General features: G+C 38.7%; 1 protein-coding gene across 4 annotated transcripts in view; it reads right to left on the bottom strand.

Moving 5' to 3' along the window:
- The window catches only part of pcdh15a (protocadherin-related 15a), a 201,065-nt gene that overhangs the window by 117,706 nt on the left and 60,417 nt on the right, over nt 1-22,942 (bottom strand). For all 4 annotated transcript variants that reach the window (XM_027278161.1, XM_027278165.1, XM_027278164.1 and 1 more), the window contains exon 4: nt 5,563-5,628. In XM_027278161.1, the coding sequence (XP_027133962.1) occupies nt 5,563-5,628 (66 nt within the window). The remainder of the gene's footprint in view (nt 1-5,562; nt 5,629-22,942) is intronic.

Below are 22,942 nucleotides of genomic sequence, written 5' to 3'. Positions count from 1 at the left end.
CTAATCCACAAGGAGCAGGTGTTGTGTGCTAATCCCTGCCTTTCAGCTACACTCTAATTATATATTGATGACCTAGCAATCATCAGAGCTGGACGTGATCATAGAATTGAATGTGTGTGTATGTGCATGAAACACAGTATAGGGAATAGAGAGAACGTGTTCAAATCCTAATTATAGATAGAATAAAATCACAAAAAAAGACTCACACACACACACTATAACTGCACAGAAACAGAAAGAAGCACAAACACACACTTTGAAAATGCTCGTATATGTGTGCACACAGGAACAGAAGCGCTCGTTTTGTTTGAGTAACAGATTCACAGCTCCACAAAATCAAATTGGCCACTTGGGTAGCTTCAGTCCGGCTTGCCCAGATGTTTCATCTCCTGTTAAGTTGCAATTATCAGGCAGAACAGAAATATCTGAAGTCCTGATCAGCAAAAATAAAGCCAAACCTGTGATAATATCAAGATGGTTTTTACAACTGAAGCTTTTTTAAAAATCAACTCGCTCACAAGGCCGAATGCACTGGATCATTATGGAAAATAATGACTTTCTCGAACATTCAATGATTCTGAGGAAGGAAAAAGACATCAACAAAACACAGCTCTGAGACACAATGCAAACCCCACGCTTTGGATTAAAGAGTTTAGTGATAGGGCTAGGACAGAGTAAGTGGGGATTACTAATTCTAATTTGTTTGGTCTGTTCCTGCCATGTAGCCAAGCGGCTAACACTAACTAACCTATCTGCCATTATTAGACTAATGTAGACAAACGCAAGCAGAAGAAGCAGATTAGTTAGAGAGCAGATCTATATTCTGTCCGAGACAGCCCATTAGAGAATGTATAAGAACCAAATGTTAGAGCTCCACAGGGAGCCTTTTCCTCTGTAACCCCTTTTGTGTGTTGCACTGTTAAACGCTCCTTCTTGTACAAGAATAAATTCAACTTAACTTTGATACTTCGAATCCAGTCTTCCTCATTGAAGGGTCATTTGAAAACTCTTATAACAATGTCTTGTGGGTCTCTTCAAGCAGATAAAGACTTTTTCCACCACACTTGGCAAAAAAGGGCTACACATTATGCTCTTGCTATTTGTACAGGGCTACACTGAAAGCTCTATACATCAATTTGCTCCCCTGTTGACAACTACTATTGTTTGAAACCAGGGGAATTCGGGACAATACATGTAGCTGTGAAGATTCATCATAGTAAGGCCTTGTGCTGCATGTTTGTGGGTGTGTTAGCCCACTGTTGGGCCAATCTTCAGCGTGCAACTAAGGGAACATTACAAACCTCTCAGGTAGGTCTGAAGCAGTTCAGCTTTAATTACAAGAACTGACCTTAGATCTAAGCTACACATTTAATTTCAAGCCAGTGCAGTTATTCTTAAAATGTGCCCCACAACCTTAGATTTTGATTTAGTATCCACTGTCAGATGCATTACAAATACAAAGATCATTTCTCACGGTATTAATTTCTTTCTTCCACGGGTGCATTGAATGAATCATGTATCATATAGTGCACATGAGCAGAGATTTGGTTAGATTTTGTGCCTAGAAATAAAGAGAAGAAAAGAAAAAATGAAGCAGACATGGGAGAGAAGCACTTTCATGATAATGTAAAGGAATGACACAACAGAGAGCATGATTGAACTAATGACAAGCTCAGTGGAAAGAAACAGTGTGAGGGATTAAATTAACTTTGAGGAGAGAAAACTAATGAGTCCATGGTTTCTAAGAAAAACACTCATGTAGGCTGGCCCATCTCATTAATTGTTTAAACCTGCTAACACACTTAACAATTTCCAAGACCTTCGAATCCTGGAGCCAAACTAGTAAAAACAGGTCCTGATATTTTGCTCAGGAGGAAAGCCTGCACTGCTCTATAAGAGCTAGTCATCCCCGATGAGGTGTGAGACCTTTTAAACAGACTCTATGGTATTTGCTCTATATTTTCTGCTGTTTGCCATCATTTCAGCTCTGTCAAATCTTTTAATCCCGTGTCAAGGCTGCTCTGTGGCCAGTTGTCTTGGGTCTAAAAACAGAAGCACAGACTCAAACAGAACATACAAATAAGACGATGAAAGCAGGGAGTTCACAATAGACCAGAGATAGCAGCTGAAACACTGCAGAAGTTTTAAGCAGCTCACTTTGTTCCTCTTCACAAAGACTTTAGCAGAGTTGTCACTTTATTTTCTAGCAGAGGAGCTTTGTGTGTTTGACTTTGGTGCAAGTTCAGAGATGAGCAAGAGGCAGGGGTGTGACAAGAATACCGTTTCCTCCCAAAAGAAGGTACTTTCCATCACATGAATGATTAGTCTGAGTACTTGTCACAACAAAAAGGAATAAAATGATGCAAGGGTTAGGAGAGTACCACTCTCCGATCATATTTACAGTAGTATCTTATTCAAATAAAGTTTTTTTTTTTTTTTGATGAATCACTGTAGATATAACAATGCAAATGTGAAGCTAATGCAAACTGAAATGGGAAAGAACTTGAATTAGCCTGAAATATTCTCCACAGCTTTAATGTGGAGAGAAGCATATAAGAAAAATACTGCGCCTCATTGGGCTGCCCTGTTCTAAAGGTCTTAATATTAACTGCTTGAGCTATCAACATGAAGTTTTTATCATCTTTCTTTTTTTTCAGCACTGGCAAGGACTGCAGCCTTAATGGGAGGTTTATAATCAATCAATTCATGGGCTTATCATAACAATTACCGCAAGTCTAAGTATACTGCTGCAGCTCAAGGTTGAAGCTGGACTATTGCCCAGGCTAGTGCTTACAATGGACTTCACTGGCAAGAAAAAAATAAAACATTAAACAGTTATAAATCAATTTAATTCCCAAAAGAAAAACGATGAAAAATATATGTATTCAAAACAAATTGGCCCATGGCTACACTTCACACCTTTTCTCTGCTACAGAAAAGATTCAGTAACCAAAGCTTCCAAAGCTTGCAGCATTGTTTTTCCTCTACCACTTGTGAGTAGGTTGAATTACCCATCAAACCACTTGTTTTGAACATTCAGGGTGCCCAGGGGGTAATGTTTGAGGTCAAGCATGCATTAAAGAGACTGATATGATACTTACATCATAAGCCTATGGAGGATTTTTACTTTGATTGCATCATTCAAGTGGATATCAACATTTCTCAAGAAGATGCAGTGATTTATCACCAGTTAGAGTAAATCTACCTTGACAGATACACTGCATTGACTTCTTTTTAATAAAGCCCTTTAGCAACACTTGGTTCCGATTTCCTATAAGCTGTTGCTCAGTATGCAGAGGGTTGAGAGAATCCCCACACGCTTCAGGCAACAGTTGATACAAATCACGAATTTGCGGAGACAAGATAAAAGCTTGGAGACGGCATTCTCATTTATGGGCACACTGACTTCTCACTGCTGTTGTAGGAAGCTTTCTGTCAATGAGAAAAACAGAGCTCTCTCTCCTCATATCCAGCTGCCCTTACCCTGTGAGACCCTCTTCAATCTGATTAAACGCTTTTGGATTTAGCTCATAGGCAGATGAGCCTATAGAAAGCATGCTTTGTCTTCCCATTAGAGATCTACTCTGCAATTGAGTGAGACTTTATGTGTTGTGTCTGGCACCTGTCAGTGGATCTGCAGAAGCAGCAGCTTGGATAAATTAAACATGGTACGCTTCATTTGAGCAACTGGGTTGCTATCCCCTCATGATTTTCTGTTTCTCTAAAGTGAAAAGCTCCAAGAATAAAATAGCAAGCTTAAAATAAAAAAAAGAAGGCTAGAACTAAGAAAACTGTCTTATTTCACAATGTCTATGCCAAGGTCTACTGTCGTAACGTAGTCAAATATGATTCACTTTGGACAGACAATCAAATGAACTGTTGATACCTGTAGTTTCAAATGTCATCATGTTTCTGAGCAACACACCTAGTGTTACATTTGTTCTTTTGAGGAGCCAATGAAAACAGGATTATACATTTATTTATTTGTCTATCCTTTCTGACCTCAGCCAAACAAAGCCAGACAGACGGGTGATTAAGTTGTTTGTTCTCCCATTCACCGGCATGAATGAATATAAAGGCAAATGTTCAAAAAAAAAAATACAGAATCTTATTACGTGCCGTGTGTATGGTTTCTGTGTGACAGAAGAGAAAAGATGAAACACATTTAGAAGGATAATTGCTTTGGTCAATAACGGCGGGTTGCCTGTTTTACATTCCATTATGGGAGGACGGGCTCTGGGCTGTTTCATCAAGGAGAGATAAATAAAAGGATGGTGGAGCCAGAAGAGACCCATATCCCAGGTAAATGAGTGCTTTATGAGAAAGATTAGTGCAAATCCCTCACACACAGAGCATCGGCCCATGTGGGGTGGGGGAGTCTTTCGGATGCAGGCTTGGCTACCTCCATCTTACACATTCCCCAGGCAATCGATCAAAGCCCCAAATCACAGCTGCACACACAGAGAGGAAAAGAGTAGGTGAGACAGTATGACAGCCTAGATTGGAGGCTACTGCATTGACAAATGGCTGCCCCATCTGACACAGAGCCACCCAATCATACTCTCGGGATACAAATATGCACATAAGGTGTATGTATGCACATGTGCCTACACAGACAATTTCTCTCTCTTAGACACACAATTACCCACGAAGCAGTGCTCAGAGCACATATACTTTAGCAGGAGAGTGGAGCATCTGTGAAATAGTATGCTGATTGTATAAACAAGCTATGGACTCTATCTTCAGTAAGAGTTGCTCGTTAAACTCTATTAACCTGCAGAACTAATAACTGCAGGGAAAACCGAGTGAGACAAATACACACCTGCTCCATTTAGGGAAATGCATTTCTCATTCCCTAAATGAACATCCAGCTCCTCCCCAAGCAGCAGCCAGTGCTCCCCATCATATACGCGCACACACATTCGCACAAACACATGCAGTCATCAACAAAATGCAGATGGCAAATACTTAAAAACTCAAAGCAAAAGAGGCACAAGGAGAAAAGAGAGAGAAACTAGGGAGAAGCGGGTGCAGGTGATGAAGAAGAAAGAAAAAAGGAGGAGCAGAATAGTTTCACCTGACCCACTCGAGTGTTACGTGTCTGCTCTATGCATCAGTGATTCATGCTGCTGCTGCTGTGGCACAGGTATACCACAGTAAAGACAACCTGTGTTGAGAGCAGACTACTCATTAACGGAGCCCCATATCACGTCTGTATGCCAAACACCATCTGTATTCACTCACTCAACCACGCACACAAACACACACACCTATCCTGGGAAAGTCAGACAAATATACACAGAACTAAAATCTATTTATTTTTAATATAGTATCCAATGGAAATCTTAATCTATTATGTGTGACAAATCATCTCCTATAACCACAGTGCTCCAACAGTGACTGTACACTACAACACTGAACAATCCCAACAGGGGAGGAATTAATATGTATCACATTACCAAAGCAACATTTACTGTAATACAGAAACAATCCCAACAGTGTAATCCACGCCACTTGAGTGCAGAAACATTTAGCATAGGTGGGCAACTGTTTGATACATACCGTTGGGGCTCTCCTCATCAATGGTCACTATGGTTGCAGGGGGGCCCGGCCGGGACAGCTTACACTCTGCATATGCAAAAAGAAAAAGCAAATTAACATAAAAGAAGCTCATTTTCGATATTCAAACTATTTACTTACTTTACAATACCATTAGCATTTTGTGCTTCATGGCAGCTTATGAAAATGACTGCGTGTGTGCAGTGCAGTATATTAGTATTGCGTAATATAAAATACAAGAATGGCAAATAGTTTTAGCATTGAAGCTACAATGGTGGAAAGTTGGAAAGTACTTTTACTCAAGTACTCCACTTAGGTACAATTTTTAGCTACTTGGACTTTACTTAAGTGACTCCATTTGATGTTACTTTATAGAATACTACATTTCAGAGTACTGTACTGTACTTTATACTTCATAATGTGTATTTTGCAGATATAGTTTTTTCAAGATTTACAAAAAAGCATTTTGGGCCACTTGTCACATTTCAGATGTTTATGTTTTTTTTTTAAAGGCCCACCAGAGAGACATTTTCCTATAGTTTAATGAAATCATTGTTTTTACACCTGAAGAGGTGTAATTCTCTAATATTTCACTGAGAAAGATTACATGAAAAAAAACATAATTTGTGCAGCAGAACTTTGATTTTTGGCCTTTCTACCCCATTAATCCTCTCCTGAACCCATTCACTGATTTATCTTGTCACCCACTGGGGCCAAATCCCTAGGTTTGGAACCATTGGACCAAAGTACCTGATTTTATAGAAAAAAAATTTAAACTCTACACCTCAACCAGCTCCAGAAGTAAAATGCTACCCGCTGTATACTGATGCATCAGTATTAATATTTTAATGATGCAATATATAACAATATATTAGTCAAGGGGCCAAAAGGTGAGCATTTTGCTGCTAATCCTTCTATACGTTTACTTATATAGTATTTGGACTGATAAGGACTGCTGTACAGCATTGTCTGGATATATTGACAGCAACACTAGAACACTGAAAAAATCCTGACATTGTAAATATTTAATTGGTCCAAGTAAATAAACCTCAAAATGTTTCAGTGTCTTTCTGTCATGCCATAAGCTGTCACGTTGTCACATCTTTTTTTTTAGCAGATGGTGTCAATGACTGCTTCCACACAAACAGGAATGGACGCTACATTACTGACACCAAACAAACAGGGTGGTCAAAGCATGTGGCAACATCATAAGCAGAGCACTGACGAGAACAACTTCACAGATGGAGGTCACAGCAGCTAGATGGATACGCGCACATGGGACACAGGTAATGGCAGCTTGACAGACAGCACCAGATGGGGCAGCAGGAGAGGTGGAGAGGAGGAGACAGGAGGAAAGGTGGTGTCTGGAGTAGAGGAATAGGTGCTGCAAGGCAACACGCTCTGCAGCTGATATGAGGAAAGTTCAAGATTAAATGTCTTTCAACAGGGAAGCGAGAGTAGGAGAGAGAGGGAGTTAGAAGGAAACTGTGAAAGAGAACATAGAATAAAAACAAGAAGGAAAACAGACAAAGTATGTGTGCCCTCTTACCCTCATACTGCCAGTCTGAAGCGGTCAGAGGTTAGTGGAGCCAAAGGGTAGTAGAGCAGAAGCATGGAAGAAAAGCATGAAACAGTTTGTTGAGGAACAGCTCTGATGTTAGGAAAGGAGAAAAAGTATCATTATAAAAAAAGATCAGATCAGAAGATCAGAAAATAGAAGAAAGGGAAGGCAGTTTAAGGGACGGTACTCTATAGAAACCTCCACTAGAGTAATGGTTTATGTTAGTAAACCACACACAGTTTTTACAAATAGGGCCAGCAGATCTTTTCTTGCTGCCAATAGCTGCCAGCTGACATTATTCCACAAGAGAGGTAGTGGGATGCATTACAAGTATGATATGTCAATTTAAAAAACTAAAACACATTTCCTCACTAAATAAAGTGGTACCATGTGTTTGGGAAAAAGAAAAACAGCATGAAAGAGCACTGGAACCCATATGCAAGTTATTCAGTAGCTCCGCTTGTCCCTCTTTCTTAAATTGCTCTGCCTCCATCTTGTAAGATATTGAATCTCAAGCAGCTTGCTGTCAGTCGGTGTCTGCTTACATTACATGTAATCAGAGACGGAGAGAAAAAAAAAGACACATGGTCGGTGACTACATCAATAGTCAGCGCTATAGGGTTTCACACCTACCTTCTGTTGACTTTAGTTGTGCAACTCTGCACCTGTTGCCAGGTGCAAAACAGTCTTATTAAATATGCATGCCCCTGAGCCTTTACTAATGTAGTTGTTTAAAAGTGCATATTAATCAGCGATAAAAACCTTAGGATGTGATGTTGCTGCATCTTTAATTATGGCTGTTTCCAAAGTGCAGATACACACAATAATTAGTAATTAAATGGCAATGAAAACCTCAGGCTACAGTATGGACTTTCATGCAAGTCATTGACTTTTAAATCATTTCTATCGCCTTTTTTTTTCTAATTTAAGTTGTCATGTATAAAGCGTTCATGTTGAGCCAAGATATGCATCCGTTTAAGCGCTTCATCTTGTTCCATATGTGACCGGTTATGAAAAATCCTCTCTGAGTACAAGACATGCATGCGCAACCTTTTTTTGATCTAAAACCCTTGAGGAATTATTATCAACACATCTTACGCCGCTAATTCCTCAGGTTTACTCGCTGTTCGTTTAAAGAGTTCTGTGATTTCATAGCAATTAGTAAACCTGTACCCAGCTGCTGAAGAAACGATGAGTTTCCTTCAATAGTGACAAAATGAACAGAGCAAGTGGGTCACACCTCACAATCTGAGACATAAACAACAAGGAACATCAAAATAAGTATGCAAATCTGCTGTGAGAGAATATACTCTGAAGTAGAAAGAGCGTGCGTGTGCGCAGAATAAAAGTTACTTGTGCTCATTTTGAGAAGCTTTTTAAGGGATCACAGAGAAGTCTGGTTTGTTAGTTTTGCATGTGTGTTTAGGCATAAATGTGCATGTGCGTGTAGCATTAAGTGGTAGTTGTAGCAGTTGTGTGGAAGAAAAAGACGTGAAGAGTCTGCTTTGAAGACAAAAGGCAGAGCCAAGCAAAGGTAAGGAAATCGTGGCACCGTGTCCGGTGCCAACTGTTCAATATCAGGGCGCAAATATATATTGCACACAGAAACTCGAAGCACCAAGTCTTCTCAGTTATGTTCACTACCAAATTGAAATGAGCCCAACCTTCTTCATCACTGCAAAATTTACACCTTTGAGCAGTGGGCGATATTTTCTAATGACATTCTACATCAAGCATTCCTCAAATTAAAAAAATATTCAAGAAAAGAATAATCCCCTTCCTGCAGCACTCAATATAATGATGTAGGATGAAACCTGCAGACCTTACACATATATTGGAAAGCTACATACAGATTAATCCACCTATCTGAAGGACCATGACCAATTTAAAAAAAAGCTTCATCCTTGATTTAGGATGAAAAAAGAACCTGAGATGATGTGGCGCAGCAGAAGGGTGGTGTTTTAAACTGCAGAGGAGCTCAGCTTTCAATATACTATGAAAATATATGTACAAAGCAGCTTATATCATGTTGAGTTTACATTTCTGAAATGCAGAGCAATATAGAAAAAACTGATGTAGAGCAAAGTTTAAATATTCAGTAAGATGTGCCCTGCCTGTAAATGGTAACCAGTCAGAAAAACACTACAGAGAGGAAGAGTGGGAACAGGATGTAACCCAGCTCAAAGAGTCTGTTCAACAAGTTTAAGGTTGTGTGTGTTTTCAACACTAACCAGATTTAAGAATAGAAAGTATGTACCTCTGATGTATTTTATTTATTATTGGGTAAAATCTGAAGAGTGCATTGTGAAAAGGCCTAGAGAATGTCTGAGCTATTGTCTAAGTATCAAAACACTTACACCTACAGTAAGGATTATTTTATTGGAAAGAGCTGTAGGGCTTGGTCTTGATACAAATCAATACCACTACAAAAGAGATAGATAGCGGTGGAACATCACATGGCAGTGGATGTGAGAAAAATTCCGCAGTTTTTCAGTTTGAGGTCAGTGCATTAGTCACAGTAGTATATTGTGGTGACATAATCATGAAGAATAAATTATAGTCAACAGCTACCCATTGTGTTTATTCAACATGAAAGTAAATCAAACAATGTAAGGTCGCCTTATCTTGAATACAAGCTGCCAATATTCCAATTACATTTCATCCTTTAGATTCGCCGTTTCCTAAAACCTGTATTTGTACATTTTCATTTCAGCAGTGTAATAATGTGCAGTTTGCTTGGTAGATAAACATAGCATAGTTACAAACAGTAGCAATAAAGTTAATATGGGCGTGTAGATTGCTTTGAGGCTCTTGTATATCATTAAATGTACATATTATTGTGCACATTTGTAGGTAACATTGCCTGGGAATGAAATATTAGATATAAGAAGCAGACTGAACTGGGCTTAGGCTCTGTAAATAGCTTGCAGGAGACTGGGTCTCTCCTTAACTATTTGAAGAAAATTAGTTTATTCTTGGCCAGCACTGGATATCTGTATGCTGTTTGCATTTGTAATATTTTAGCACCTGTAAGATTACACAGGGCGTTCAGCAGGTTTACAAGCCAAATCGTTGTGTAGACAAAGGTAAAGCCCATTTAATTAAGACCAGTCTAAGTAGGTAAACTTACACATTGTTTGATGTTCATACTTTGTCATTACAGAGGGGTTTTCAAAAGCATTCATTTCATTGAATTTATGTTTTATCTCACATGGCAGGAGCATTGCAGGATCTTCAAACTTTGACACCACAGTAATTTGTTCGAACCGGAAGAAAGATTATCACCACACGATGCTGACTTGAAGCCGTAGAACTTCAATTACACAGTGGATTACTGTTTGTCTCACAGAGGAAAAAAAGAGATGAAAGCTTGAATCAATTTGTAGAAAAATGTTCTCAGTGCAAAAACAATCACATTTTACAAAAGGAAAAAAAGAGCTGAGCATTATCAATCAGATGATCAAAGTAAAACAAAAAACTGCTTATTTAATATTTTTTACCAGCAACTGTTTTAAACATATTCTGCCTCAAAAGGATTAATTTTATTCAGTTTTCAAATAAATAGTCATTATGACTCAAGGAATCAAAATGTGTTGAGATTCAATTGGTCATATGCAGTAGTAGGAATAATTTTCCAAGCAGCCAAAAAGGATGCAGAAAATAAAATGAGACAGTCGTACAATCTCCTGAGTAATTCAAGTCTTTACAAGGCACCTCATCGACAGCTATATTACTGGAGCAACAAGGCAGTGGCGAGATGACTTCTGCTCACTGACATTTAGTTTCAAAAGGCATCTTTACCTGCCACTCGATTCAATAGCCTGTGCTTTCCCGTGGCTTCATCTGCAAAAGCACCTTTTTAGCAACCAATAAATCAAACTGCTGCTTTCTGAGAAAAAGAGAAAAAAGGCTTTAAAGGACAACTAACCTCACAAGCAATATGGTCCAGGAGGCTGCTCCATCTCAATCAATCTGGCACACCTTTACAACCAACGTACAAAGGATCTGAGCCATCTTATTTATTAAGTATGATAAGAAATGTAAATCATTTCACAAACTGCAGAGAAACATGCCTGCCCTGTGAGCAGCCACTCATTAAAGATCAGAGGAAAGAAAGCGAAAAAAAGAGAAATATTCTTGAGAAAGGGCAGAAGCAACCAAGTAGGAAATAATCTCTCATTCTTCAGACAGATGGTGCGCTGCCAACTCAAGGTTCCTCTCATCATATAAAGACCTTAAATTACACAGTATGTCCATGCAATCATAAATGCTTTTTTATCTATTCGTCTATTTTATAATAATATGGGATTATAAGGAAATGTTTATTAGAGTCCATGGAAAGTTCCTCCAGCAAGGGCAGGATATCTGGATAAGATCTTTCTCTTCTTTTAGCTACAACATCATCGACCCACCTGAGGGAGGGTTGTCTGCTGACCTCTTGGTTGCCCAGCATCTACTTAAAAAAAACGTCAAGGTTGGAGGTTAGAGTTATGACTAATCCCCGGGGTGGCAGGCAGCCCAGGACAGGGATGAGTGGAGACAGAGCAAACAGGGACACTGTTTTAATTTCCCAGTTGGATTGATAGAGTTTATTTTGCAGAGGGGCATTCTGGGACAAGTCCAGTCAGGCCTGGCAAAAGACGATGAGACAGACAAAGGGGCAGCTGTCCAGTGTCACACATTGCCAGGTAATGGGTGCTCATTGGGAGACAGCAGCTCAAAACAGATGAGGAATCTGTGTTATAGTAAGAAAGCTGGGGCCAGTTGTCCACAGGGGTTTGATGCCAAACCTGTGCAATACAGTTCACATCATACAGTAAATACCCCTTCTTGCTCTAAGTGTACTCCGCTAGTCATTTCTCAAGAACTTTAAATGTCTATAGATAGATCAATATGCGTATCTATTAACACAAAAAGGGCACTCGCAAGGGAAGCACCTGGATTTTATGTATTTGATTGCATTATAATGTACAGATCTTTCTTTTATTACTATATCTGTTATTGTACATTTCCCTTGTATGCAAGTTATATGTCATGACAGGTATTGCCTTCATAAAATAGTTACTATATGCAGAAATGTTAAAGCTAGAGACACAGTGCAAATGCAAGTTTGTTTGTTTTTTAATAAATCATTTAAAAAAATTTCCCTGCCTGTAGATATGTAAACGTTAAATGTTGCCATGTCACACATAAAAAAACACATTTTTTGTTGTTTATTAGTAACTGCTATTATTATTATATACAGTTATTAACAATAACATTACCATCATATCATCAGTACTATTACCATCATCTTGCCACTGCATCTACCCATGTATCTTGTGTTTTTTAAGTGTCCTTGTCCAATTCTGTGTTTTTATTTTAATTTTTTCTACTTCAGTATTTTATTTTATTGTATTTTTATTGTATTCAAATATACTGGACTGCTATGATGACCTAATTTCCCTTTGGGGATGAATAAAGTCATCTGTGTCTGTCATTCTGTGCCAGGATTCATGTCGGCTTCTCCAAACACACTGACTGCTGTCGACTGTAGACAATCCATTTAATCATAGCCATTAGTCATGTTGCTCTGTCAAATGAAAAAAGAGATTAAGACTATATGAAAAAACAACAACATGCATTTGCTGAAGAAAATGCATGTGATTGAGCAAGATGCTAGGTACTGATGTTACACCTCCAAGATGTTTCATCTGTGCCTCATAGTTAATCTATTTTTAGACAAAAAGTCTTTACTTGTAGTAATGGCACTAATTAAATTCACATGAAATATCACCCAAATGTACAGTGTAAGAAAGAAACAACACATTATTTTTAAATTGCCTATTTAGAGCCAAATGCTGATATTTTAGATGCATAGATGCAGGGAAGAACAGAAAACTTAATATAATAAATATGGATTTTTTCATTAGTTAATCATGTGGTGGACCTGAAAACACTGTGAACTACATCCAACATCCTACATGTGCAAAATAGAAATCGAATTTAGCTGATGATTTTAAATCAGGTAATAAAAACCATTTTGAATAACTACACGTAGCTAATAGTTTGGTTTGTAAAAATAAGATTGATATATATATATAGCCAATACCCCTGATCAATACCGTTTTCCGGACAAGGAAATTTGCTCCCTTTTAAATCGTGGCAGACATAAAACAGGCCAGGCAGCGGTTTATCAGGCCAACCTCAGCATGCCTTCAACCTCACAGGAGTGCCCCACAACACCCAGTGTACAATCTCCATCCATACACAAGAAAGGGCCCAAGACACTGTATGGTTAGCTTGATATAGTTTTCAGGTGATTTAATGAAGGTAAAACACAGTGAATGGCCGTGCGTAATGGCACTGCGCTCTGACGCGGCACTTCTCCAGGACTGGAGAAGCTGCTGCGGCTACAGGGATTTCATGAACTGAAAGAGAAGCTCTTCATATATTGTTTAGATACAATAAGAATCATCGGGAGGATTTTGGCATGCACTCGCCAGTGTATTTATCATGTCCTCATTGCTTAATATTGCTGCAACTAGATTGCGGGCGGCCTGACTTATTGTCATTTGCTTTTACAGACTGTTACACAAGATGGCTGCAGGCACTGCCGCAAAGTGTGACGTCAGTGAAGTTTCATTCAATATATTCAAGGTTTCATTCAATATATTCAAGAAGGGGGTGCAGGTGATGAGACGAAAGGAAAAAGGAGGAGCAGAATAGTTTCACCTGACCCACGCGAGTTGGCGTTAGTGGTCTGCTTCTATGCATCAGTGAGTCATGCTGCTGCTGCTGTGCAACAGGCTGATCCACAGTAAAGACAACCTTGTTGGCAGACGACTCATTAAACGGAGCCCCATATTTCACGTCTGTATGCCAATACACCATCTGTAGTCCACTCACTCACAACCACACACACAAAACAACACCACACCTAACCTGGAAAAGTCAGACAAATATACACAGAAACTAAAGTGTATTTATTTTAATTATGTAATCAATGGAACGTCAACTCTATTATGGTGTGACAAATCATCTCCTATAAACCACGTGGCTCCAACGTGACTGTACACTACAACACTGAAACAATCCTAACAGGGGAGGAATTAATAGTATCACATACCAAAGCAACATTCCACGTAATACAGAAACAATCCAACGATGTAATCCACTCCACTTGAGTGCAAGAAACCATTTAGCGTAGGGTTGGGCAACTGTTTGGGGATACATACCATTGGGGGCTCTCCTCACAATGGTCACATGGTTGCAGGGGGGCCCGGCCGGGACAGGCGTTACTTCTGCGTATGCAAAAAGAAAAAGCAAATTAACATAAAAGAACTGCATTTTCTATATCAACTATTTACTTTACTTTTACAATACCATGGCATTGTGTGCTTCATGGCAGCTTATGGAAAATGACTGCGTGTTGCAGTGCAAGTATATTAGGATGTGTAATATGAAATACAAGAATGGCAAATAGATTTAAGCATTGAAGCTACAATGGTGGAACATTGTTAAGTACTGTTACTCACGTACTCCACTTAGGTACGCATTTTTTATCTACTTGGACTTTACTTAAGTGATTCCATTTGATGTTACTTTTACTAGAATAACTACATTCCATTCGAGTACGCTGTACTGTACTTTATACTTCATTATGTGTAATTTATGCAGGATATGTTTTTTTCTAAGATTTACACAAAAAAAGCTCTCACTGCTTAAGCTTTAAAACATTTTTGGCCACTGTCACATTTCAGATGTTTATGTTTTTTTAAAGCCCACCCAGAGAGACATTTTCCGATAGTTAATGAAATCATTGTTTTTTACACACCTGACGAGGTGCAATTCTCTAATATTTCAACTGAGAAAAGATTAATGAAAAAAATATAATTGGTGCAGCAACGGTGCTTTTTGGGCCTTTCTCACCCCCATTTAATCCTCTCCTGAACCCATCACTGATTTATCGTTGTCACCCACTGGGGCCAAATCCTAGGTGTGGAAAATGGACCAAAGTACTGATTTATAGAAAAAAAACATAAACTCTACACCTCACCCAGCTCCAGAAGTAAAATGCTACCCACAGTATACTGATGCAATCAGTATTAATATTTTCATGATGCAATATATAAATAATGATTAGTCAGGGGCCAAAAGGTGAGCATTTTGCTGCAATCCTTCTATAACGTTTTACCTTATATTAGTATTTGGACTGATAAGCATTGTCTGGATATTTGACAGCACACTAGAACGCTGAAAAAAAAATCCGACACTGTAAAATTTTAATTGGTCAAGTAAATACGCCTCAAAATGTGTTTCAGTTCTTTCTGCATGCCATACAGCCTTCACGTTGTCACATCTTTTTTTTAGCAGATGGTGTCAAGGACTGCTACCACCCAAACAGGAATGGACGCTAATTACTGAAACCAAAACAACAGGGTGGTCAAAGCATGTGGCAACATCATAAGCGAGCACTGAACGAGAAACAACTTAACAGATGGAGGTCACAGCAGCTAGATGGAGACGCGCACATGGGACACAGGTAATGGCAGCTTTGACAGACAGACCAAGAGGGGCAAGCAGGAGAGGGTGGGAGGGAGGAGACAGGGGGAAAGGTTGGGGTCTGGAGTAGAGGAATAGTGCTGCAAAAAAAGGCACACACGTCTGCACTGATATGAGGACAGTTCAAGATTAAATGTCTTTCCACAGGGAAGCGAGTAGGAAGAGAGAGAGGGACTTAGAAGGAAACTGTGAAAGAGAACAAGAATAAAAAACAAGAAGGAAAACAGACAAGTATGGTGCCCTCTTACCACCATACTGCCAGTGCTGAAGCGGTCCAGAGGTTAGTGGAGGCCAAAGGGTAGTAGAGCCAGAAGCATGGAAGAAAAGCATGAAAACAGTTTTGTTTGAGGAACAGCTCTGATGTTAGGAAAGAGAGAAAAAGTATCATTATTAAAAAAAGATCAGAATCATAAGATCAGAAATAGAAGAAAGGGGAAGGCAGTTTTAGGGACGGTATCTATAGAAAACCTCCACTAGAGTAATGTTTATGTTAGATGAACCACACACAGTTTTTAAAATAGGGCCAGCAGATCTTTTCTTGCTGCCAATAGCTGCCAGCTGACATTATTCACACAAGAAGGTAGTGGGATGCATTACAAGTATGAGATGTCAATTAGAAAAAACCTAAAACAACATTCCTCCCTCACTAATAAAGTGGTTACCGTGTGTTTTGGGAAAAAAGAAAAAAACAGCATGAAAAGAGCACTGGAACCAGATAGCAAGGGGGGGTCATTTCAGGTAGCTCCGCTTGCCCCTCTTTCTTACACTATTGCTCTGCCTTCATTCTGTAAGATATTGAATCTCAGCAGCTTGCTGTCAGTCGGTGTCCCTGCTTACATTAATGTAATCAGGACGGAGAGAAAAAAAAGACACATGGTTTGGTGACTACAAACTCAATAGTCAGCGCATAGGGTGTTCACACCTACCGTCTGTTGACTTTAGTTGTGCAACTCTGCACCTGTTGCCAGGGGCAAAACAGTCTTATTAAAATGCATGTCCTGAGCCTTTACTAATGTAGTTGTTTAAAAGTGCATATTAATCAGCGATAAAACCTTAGTGATGTGATGTTGCTGCATCTTTAAGTTATGGCTGTTTCAAAAGTGCAGATAAACAACAATAATTAGTATTAAATGGCAATGAAAACCTCAGGCTCGACAGTTAAGGGTCTTTTTCATGCAAATCATTGACTTTTAAATCATTTCTATCTCCTTGTTTTTTTTCTAATTTAAGTTTGTCATTTATAAATGCGTTCATGTTTGAGTACCAAGATATGTATCCGTTTAAGCGCTTCATCTTGTTCCATATGTACCAGCTGTGACAAATCCTCCTCTGGGTACAAGACAATGCCTGGCCGCAAAACCTTTTTTGTGATCTCAAAACCCTTGAGGAATTATTATCAACACAATCCTACGCCACTATTCCTCAGGTTTACTCGCTGTTCGTTTAAAAGAAGTTCTGTGATTTCATAGCATTAGTCAGTAACCTGTAACCAAGCTGCTAAAGGAACGATGAGTTCTCTTCATAGTGACAAATGAACAGAGCAAGTGGGTCACACCTCACAATCTGGGCACATAACAACAAGGAACATCAAAATAAGTATGCAAATCTGCTTGTGAGAATATACTCTGAGTAGAAAGAGCGTGCATGTGCCGCAGAATAAAAGTTAACTTGTGCTCATTTTGAGAAGCTTTTTAAGGGGATCACAACAAGTCTGCTGTGTGTTTTAGTTTTTGCATGTGTTGTTTAGGCATAAATGTGCATGCTGCGTGTAGCATTAAGTGGTAGTTGTAGCAGCTGTGTGGGAAGAAAAGATGTGGAAGGATCCTGCTTTGAGACAAAAAGGCAGGCCAAAGCAAAGGTAAGGAAATCTCGTGGCACCGTGTGCGGTGCTTAACAGTTTCAATATCAGGGCGCAAATATATATTGGCACACAACAAACTTGAAGCACACGTCCTCTCGGTTGTTCACTGACCAATTGGAACTGAGCCCAAACCTTCTTACACCAATGCAAAACTTTACAACCTTTGCGAAGCAGTGGGCGATTATTTTTCTAATGAGTTCTACATCAAGCATTCCTCAATTAAAAAAATATTCAAGAAAAAAATAATCCCCTTCCTGCAGCACTCAAGAATAAATGATTGGAGGATGAAACCTGCAGAACCTACACATATATTGGAAAGCTACGTACAGATTAATCCACCTATCTGAAGGACCATGACCAATCAAAAAAAAAGCTTCATCCATCTGATTTAGGGTGAAAAAAAAACCTTGAGATGATGTGGCGCACAGGAAGGGTGTGTTTTAAACTGCAGAGGAGCCAGCTTTCAATATACTATGGAATATATACAAAGCAGCTATATTCATTTGAGTTTAACATTTCTGAATGCAGAGCAATATAGAAAAAAACTGATGTAGAGCAAAGTTTAAATATTCATAAGATGTGCCCCTGCCTGTAAATGGTAACAGTCAGAAAAACACGACAGAGAGGAAGAGTGGGAAACAGGATGTAACCCAGCTCAAAGAGTCTGTGCAACCAAGTTTAAAGGTTGTGTGGTGTTTTTCAACACTACCAAGATTTAAGAATAGAAAGTATTGTACCATCTGATGTATTTTATTTATTCTTGGTAAAATTGAAGGAGTGCATTGTGAAAAAGGCCTAGGAATGCTGAGCTATTTCTAAGTATCAAAACACGTACACCTACAGTAAGGATTATTTTATTGGAAAGAGCTGGTAGGGCCTGGTCTTGATACAAATCAATACCACTACAAAAGGACTAGATAGCAGTGGGAACATCACATGGCAGTGGAGGTGAGAGAAAAATTCTGCATTTTTCAGTTTGAGGTCGCGCATTAGTCACAGTAGTATATTGGTGGTGACATAATCATGGAAGAATAAGTAATTCAACAGTCAACAGCTAACCATTTTGTTTATTCAACATGAAAAGTAAATCAAACAATGGTAAGTCGCCTTAATTTGAATACAAGACTGCCATATTCCAATTACATTTCATCCTTTAGATTCGCCGTTTCCTAAAACCTGTATTTGTACATTTTCATTTGAGCAGTGTAATATGTGCAGTTGCTTGGTAGATAAAATAGCATAGTTACAAACAGTAGCAATAAAGTTAATATGGGGGTGTAGATTGCTTTGAGGGCTCTGTAATCATTAAATGTACAATATTATTGTGCACATTGTAGGTAACATTGCCTGGGAATGAAATATAGATATAAGAAGCAGACTGAACTGGGCTTAGGCTCTGTAAATAGCTTGCAGGAACTGGGTCTCTCCTTAACTATTTGAAGAAATTAGTTTATCTTGGCCAGCACTGGATATCTGTATGCTGTTTGCATTTGTAATATTTTAGCACCTGTAAGATACACAGGGCGTTCAGCAGGTTTACAAGCCAAATATTGAGTAGACAAAGGTAAAGCCCATTTAATTAAGACCAGTCAAGTAGGTAAACTTACACATGTTTGATGTTCATACTTTGTCATTACAGAGGGGTTTTCAAAAGCATTCATTTCATTGAACTTATGTTTTATCTCACATGGCAGGAGCATTGCAGGATCTTCAAACTTTGACACCACAGTAATTTGTTCGAACCGGAAGAAAGATTATCACCACACGATGCTGACTTGAAGCCGTAGAACTCAATTACAAGTGGATTACTGTTTGTCTCACAGAGGAAAAAAGAGATGAAAGCTTGAATCAATTTGTAGAAAAAATGTTCTCAGTGCAAAACAATCACATTTTACAAAAGGAAAAAAAGAGCTGACATTATCAATCAGATGATCAAAGTAAAACAAAAAACTGCTTATTTATATTTTTACCAGCAACTGTTTTAAACATATTCTGCCTCAAAATGATAATTTTATTCAGTTTTCAAATAAATAGTCATTATGACTCAAGGAATCAAAATGTGTTGAGATTCAATTGGTCATATGCAGTAGTAGGAATAATTTTCCAAGCAGCCAAAAAGGATGCAGAAAATAAAATGAGACAGTCGTACAATCTCCTGAGTAATTCAAGTCTTTACAAGGCACCTCATCGACAGCTATATTACTGGAGCAACAAGGCAGTGGCGAGATGACTTCTGCTCACTGACATTTAAGTTTCAAAAGGCATCTTACCTGCACTCGATTCAATAGCCGGTCTTTCCCGTGGCTTCATCTGCAAAAGCACCTTTTTAGCAACCAATAAATCAAACTGCTGCTTTCTGAGAAAAAGAGAAAAAAGGCTTTAAAGGACAAACTAACTCACAAGCAATATGGTCCAGGAGGCCCCATCTCAATCAATCTGGCACACCTTTACAACCAACTTACAAGGATCTGAGCCATCTTATTTATTAAGTACGATAAGAAATGTAAATCATTTCACAAACTGCGAGAAAAAATGCCTGCCCTGTGAGCAGCCACTCATTAAAGACAGAGGAAAGAAAGCAAAAAAAGAGAATATTCTGAGAGGGCAGAAGAACCAAGTAGGAAATAATCTCTCATTCTTCAGACAGATGGTGCGCTGCCAACTCAAGGTTCCTCTCATCATATAAAGACCTTAAATACACAGTATGTCCATGCAATCATAAATGCTTTTTTATCTATTCGTCTATATATATAATATGGGATATATAAGGATGTTTATTAGAGTCCATGGAAAGTTCCTCCAGCAAGGGCAGGATACTGGATAAGATCTTTCTCTTCTTTTAGCTCAACATCATCAACCCACGAGGGGAGGTTTGTCTGCTGACCTCTTGGTTGCCCAGCACTACTTAAAAAAACGTCAAGGTTGGAGGTTAGAGTTATGACTAATCCCCGGGGTGGCAGGCAGCCCAGGACAGGGATGAGTGGAGACAGAGCAAACAGGGACACTGTTTTAATTTCCCAGTTGGATTGATAGAGTTTATTTTGCAGAGGGGCATTCTGGGACAAGTCCAGTCAGGCCTGGCAAAAGACGATGAGACAGACAAAGGGGCAGCTGTCCAGTGTCACACATTGCCAGGTAATGGGTGCTCATTGGGAGACAGCAGCTCAAAACAGATGAGGAACTGTGTTATAGTAAGAAAGCTGGGCCAGTTGTCCACAGGGGTTTGATGCCAAACCTGTGCAATACAGCCACATCATACAGTAAATACCCCTTCTTGCTCTAAGTGTACTCCGCTAGTCATTTCCAAGGACTTTAAATGTCTATAGATAGATCAATATGCGATCTATTAACACAAAAAGGGCACTCGCAAGGGAAGCACCTGGATTTTTAGTATTTGATTGCATTATAATGTACAGATTTTTTTTTTATTACTATATCGGTTATTGTACATTCCCTTGTATGCAAGTTATATGTCATGACAGGTATTGCTTCTCATAAAAGAGTTACTATATGCAGAAAGTTAAAGCTAGAGACACATTGCAATTGCAAGTTTGTTTGTTTTTAATAAATCATTTTAAAATAATTCCCTCAGCTGCCTGTAGATAGGTAAACAGTTGCCATGTCACACATGCCACTGCATCACCCATGTATCTTGTGTTTTTAAGTGTCCTGTCCAATTCTGTGTTTTTATTTTTATTTTTCTACTTCAGTATTTTATTTTATTGTATTTTTATTGTATTCAAATACTGGACTGCTATGACGACCTAATTTCCCTTTGGGGATGAATAAGTCATCTGTGTCTGTCATTCTGTGCCAGGATTCATGTCGGCTTCTCCAAAAACGCTGACTGCGGTCGACTGTAGACAATCCATTTAATCATAGCCATTAGTCATGTTGCTCTGTCAAATGAAAAAAGAGATTAAGACTATATGAAAAACAACAACATGCATTTGCTGAAAAATGCATGTGATTGAGCAAGATGCTACAAGATGCTACAGAGCTAGGTACTGATGTTACACCCTCCAAGATGTTTCATCTGTGCCCATAGTTCACTATTTTTAGACAAAAAGTTTTACTTGTAGTAATGGCACTAATTAAATTCACATGAAATATCACCCAAATGTAGTGTAAGAAAGAACAACACATTATTTTTAAATTGCCTTTTTAGAGCCAAATGCTGATATTTTAGATACATAGATGCAGGAAAACAGAACTTAATATAATAAATATGGTTTTTTCATTAGTAATCATGTGGTGGACTTGAAAACACTGTGAACTACATCCAACATCCACATGTGCAAAATAGAAACCGAATTTAGCTGAGTGATTTTAAATCAGGTAAAACCATTTTGAATAACTACACGTAGCTAATGGTTTTTGTTTGGTTTGTGAAATAATATGATTTTATATAATATACACACATACACACACACACGATACCCTGATCAATATACCGTTTTCCAGACAAGGAAGTTTGCTCCCTTTTAAATCGTGGCAGACATAAAACAGGCCAGGCAGCTGTTATCAGGCCAACCCTCAGCATGCCTTTAACCTCACAGGAGTGCCCCACAACACCCAGTGTACAATCTCCACCCATACAGAAGAAGGCCCAAGACACTGTATGGTTAGCTTGATATAGTTTTCAGGTGATTTAATGAGGGTAAAACACAGTGAATGGCCGTGCGTAATGGCACTGCCTCTGACGCGACACTTCCTCCGGGACTGGAGAAGCTGCTGCGGCTACAAGGGTTTCATGAACCGAAAGAGAAGCCTTCATATATTGTTTAGATAAGAATAGAATCACCACATTCAAGACCAATGCAGGGTGAATATTTAGTTTAGTATTCAACGTATTTTATGATCCGCAACACATTGTCAGCGTTTGGGCAGGTACATCCAAAGCGGACTGCGGAAGAAGACAAATGCATAATGAGATTATGGCGAAACTTTATGCTGTTGTAGGCCTGCCACGGTTAAAAATTTTGCAAACTTTTTCGTCAGAAGTACGGGCAGGGTATTGGGAAGGGTATTGGGAGGAGGTTGGCACGCATTTGCCAGTGTATTATCATGTCCTCATGCTTAATATCGCTGCAAACATATTGCGGGCGGCCTGACTCATTGTCATTTGCTTTTACAGACTGTCACACAAGATGGCAGCAGGCACTGCCGCAAAGTCTGACGTCAGTAAGTTTCATTCAATATATTCAAGGTTTCATTCATATTCAGAACTTCATTAATTATTCAAGGTTTCATTTATATATTCAAAGGTTTAATTTCCGGAATGGCATGCCATAATATATAATATATATATATATATATATATATATTATATATATATATATATATAATAAATATATATATAATAGATATATATATATAATATATAATATATATATATATATATATTGCCTGCCAAG

The sequence above is a fragment of the Larimichthys crocea genome, chromosome III (genome assembly GCF_000972845.2).
Source record: "Larimichthys crocea isolate SSNF chromosome III, L_crocea_2.0, whole genome shotgun sequence".
NCBI classification, from domain to species: Eukaryota; Metazoa; Chordata; class Actinopteri; family Sciaenidae; genus Larimichthys; species Larimichthys crocea.
The sequence above is the reverse complement of the archived record's forward strand: the minus strand, read 5'-3'. Positions and strand labels throughout refer to the sequence as shown.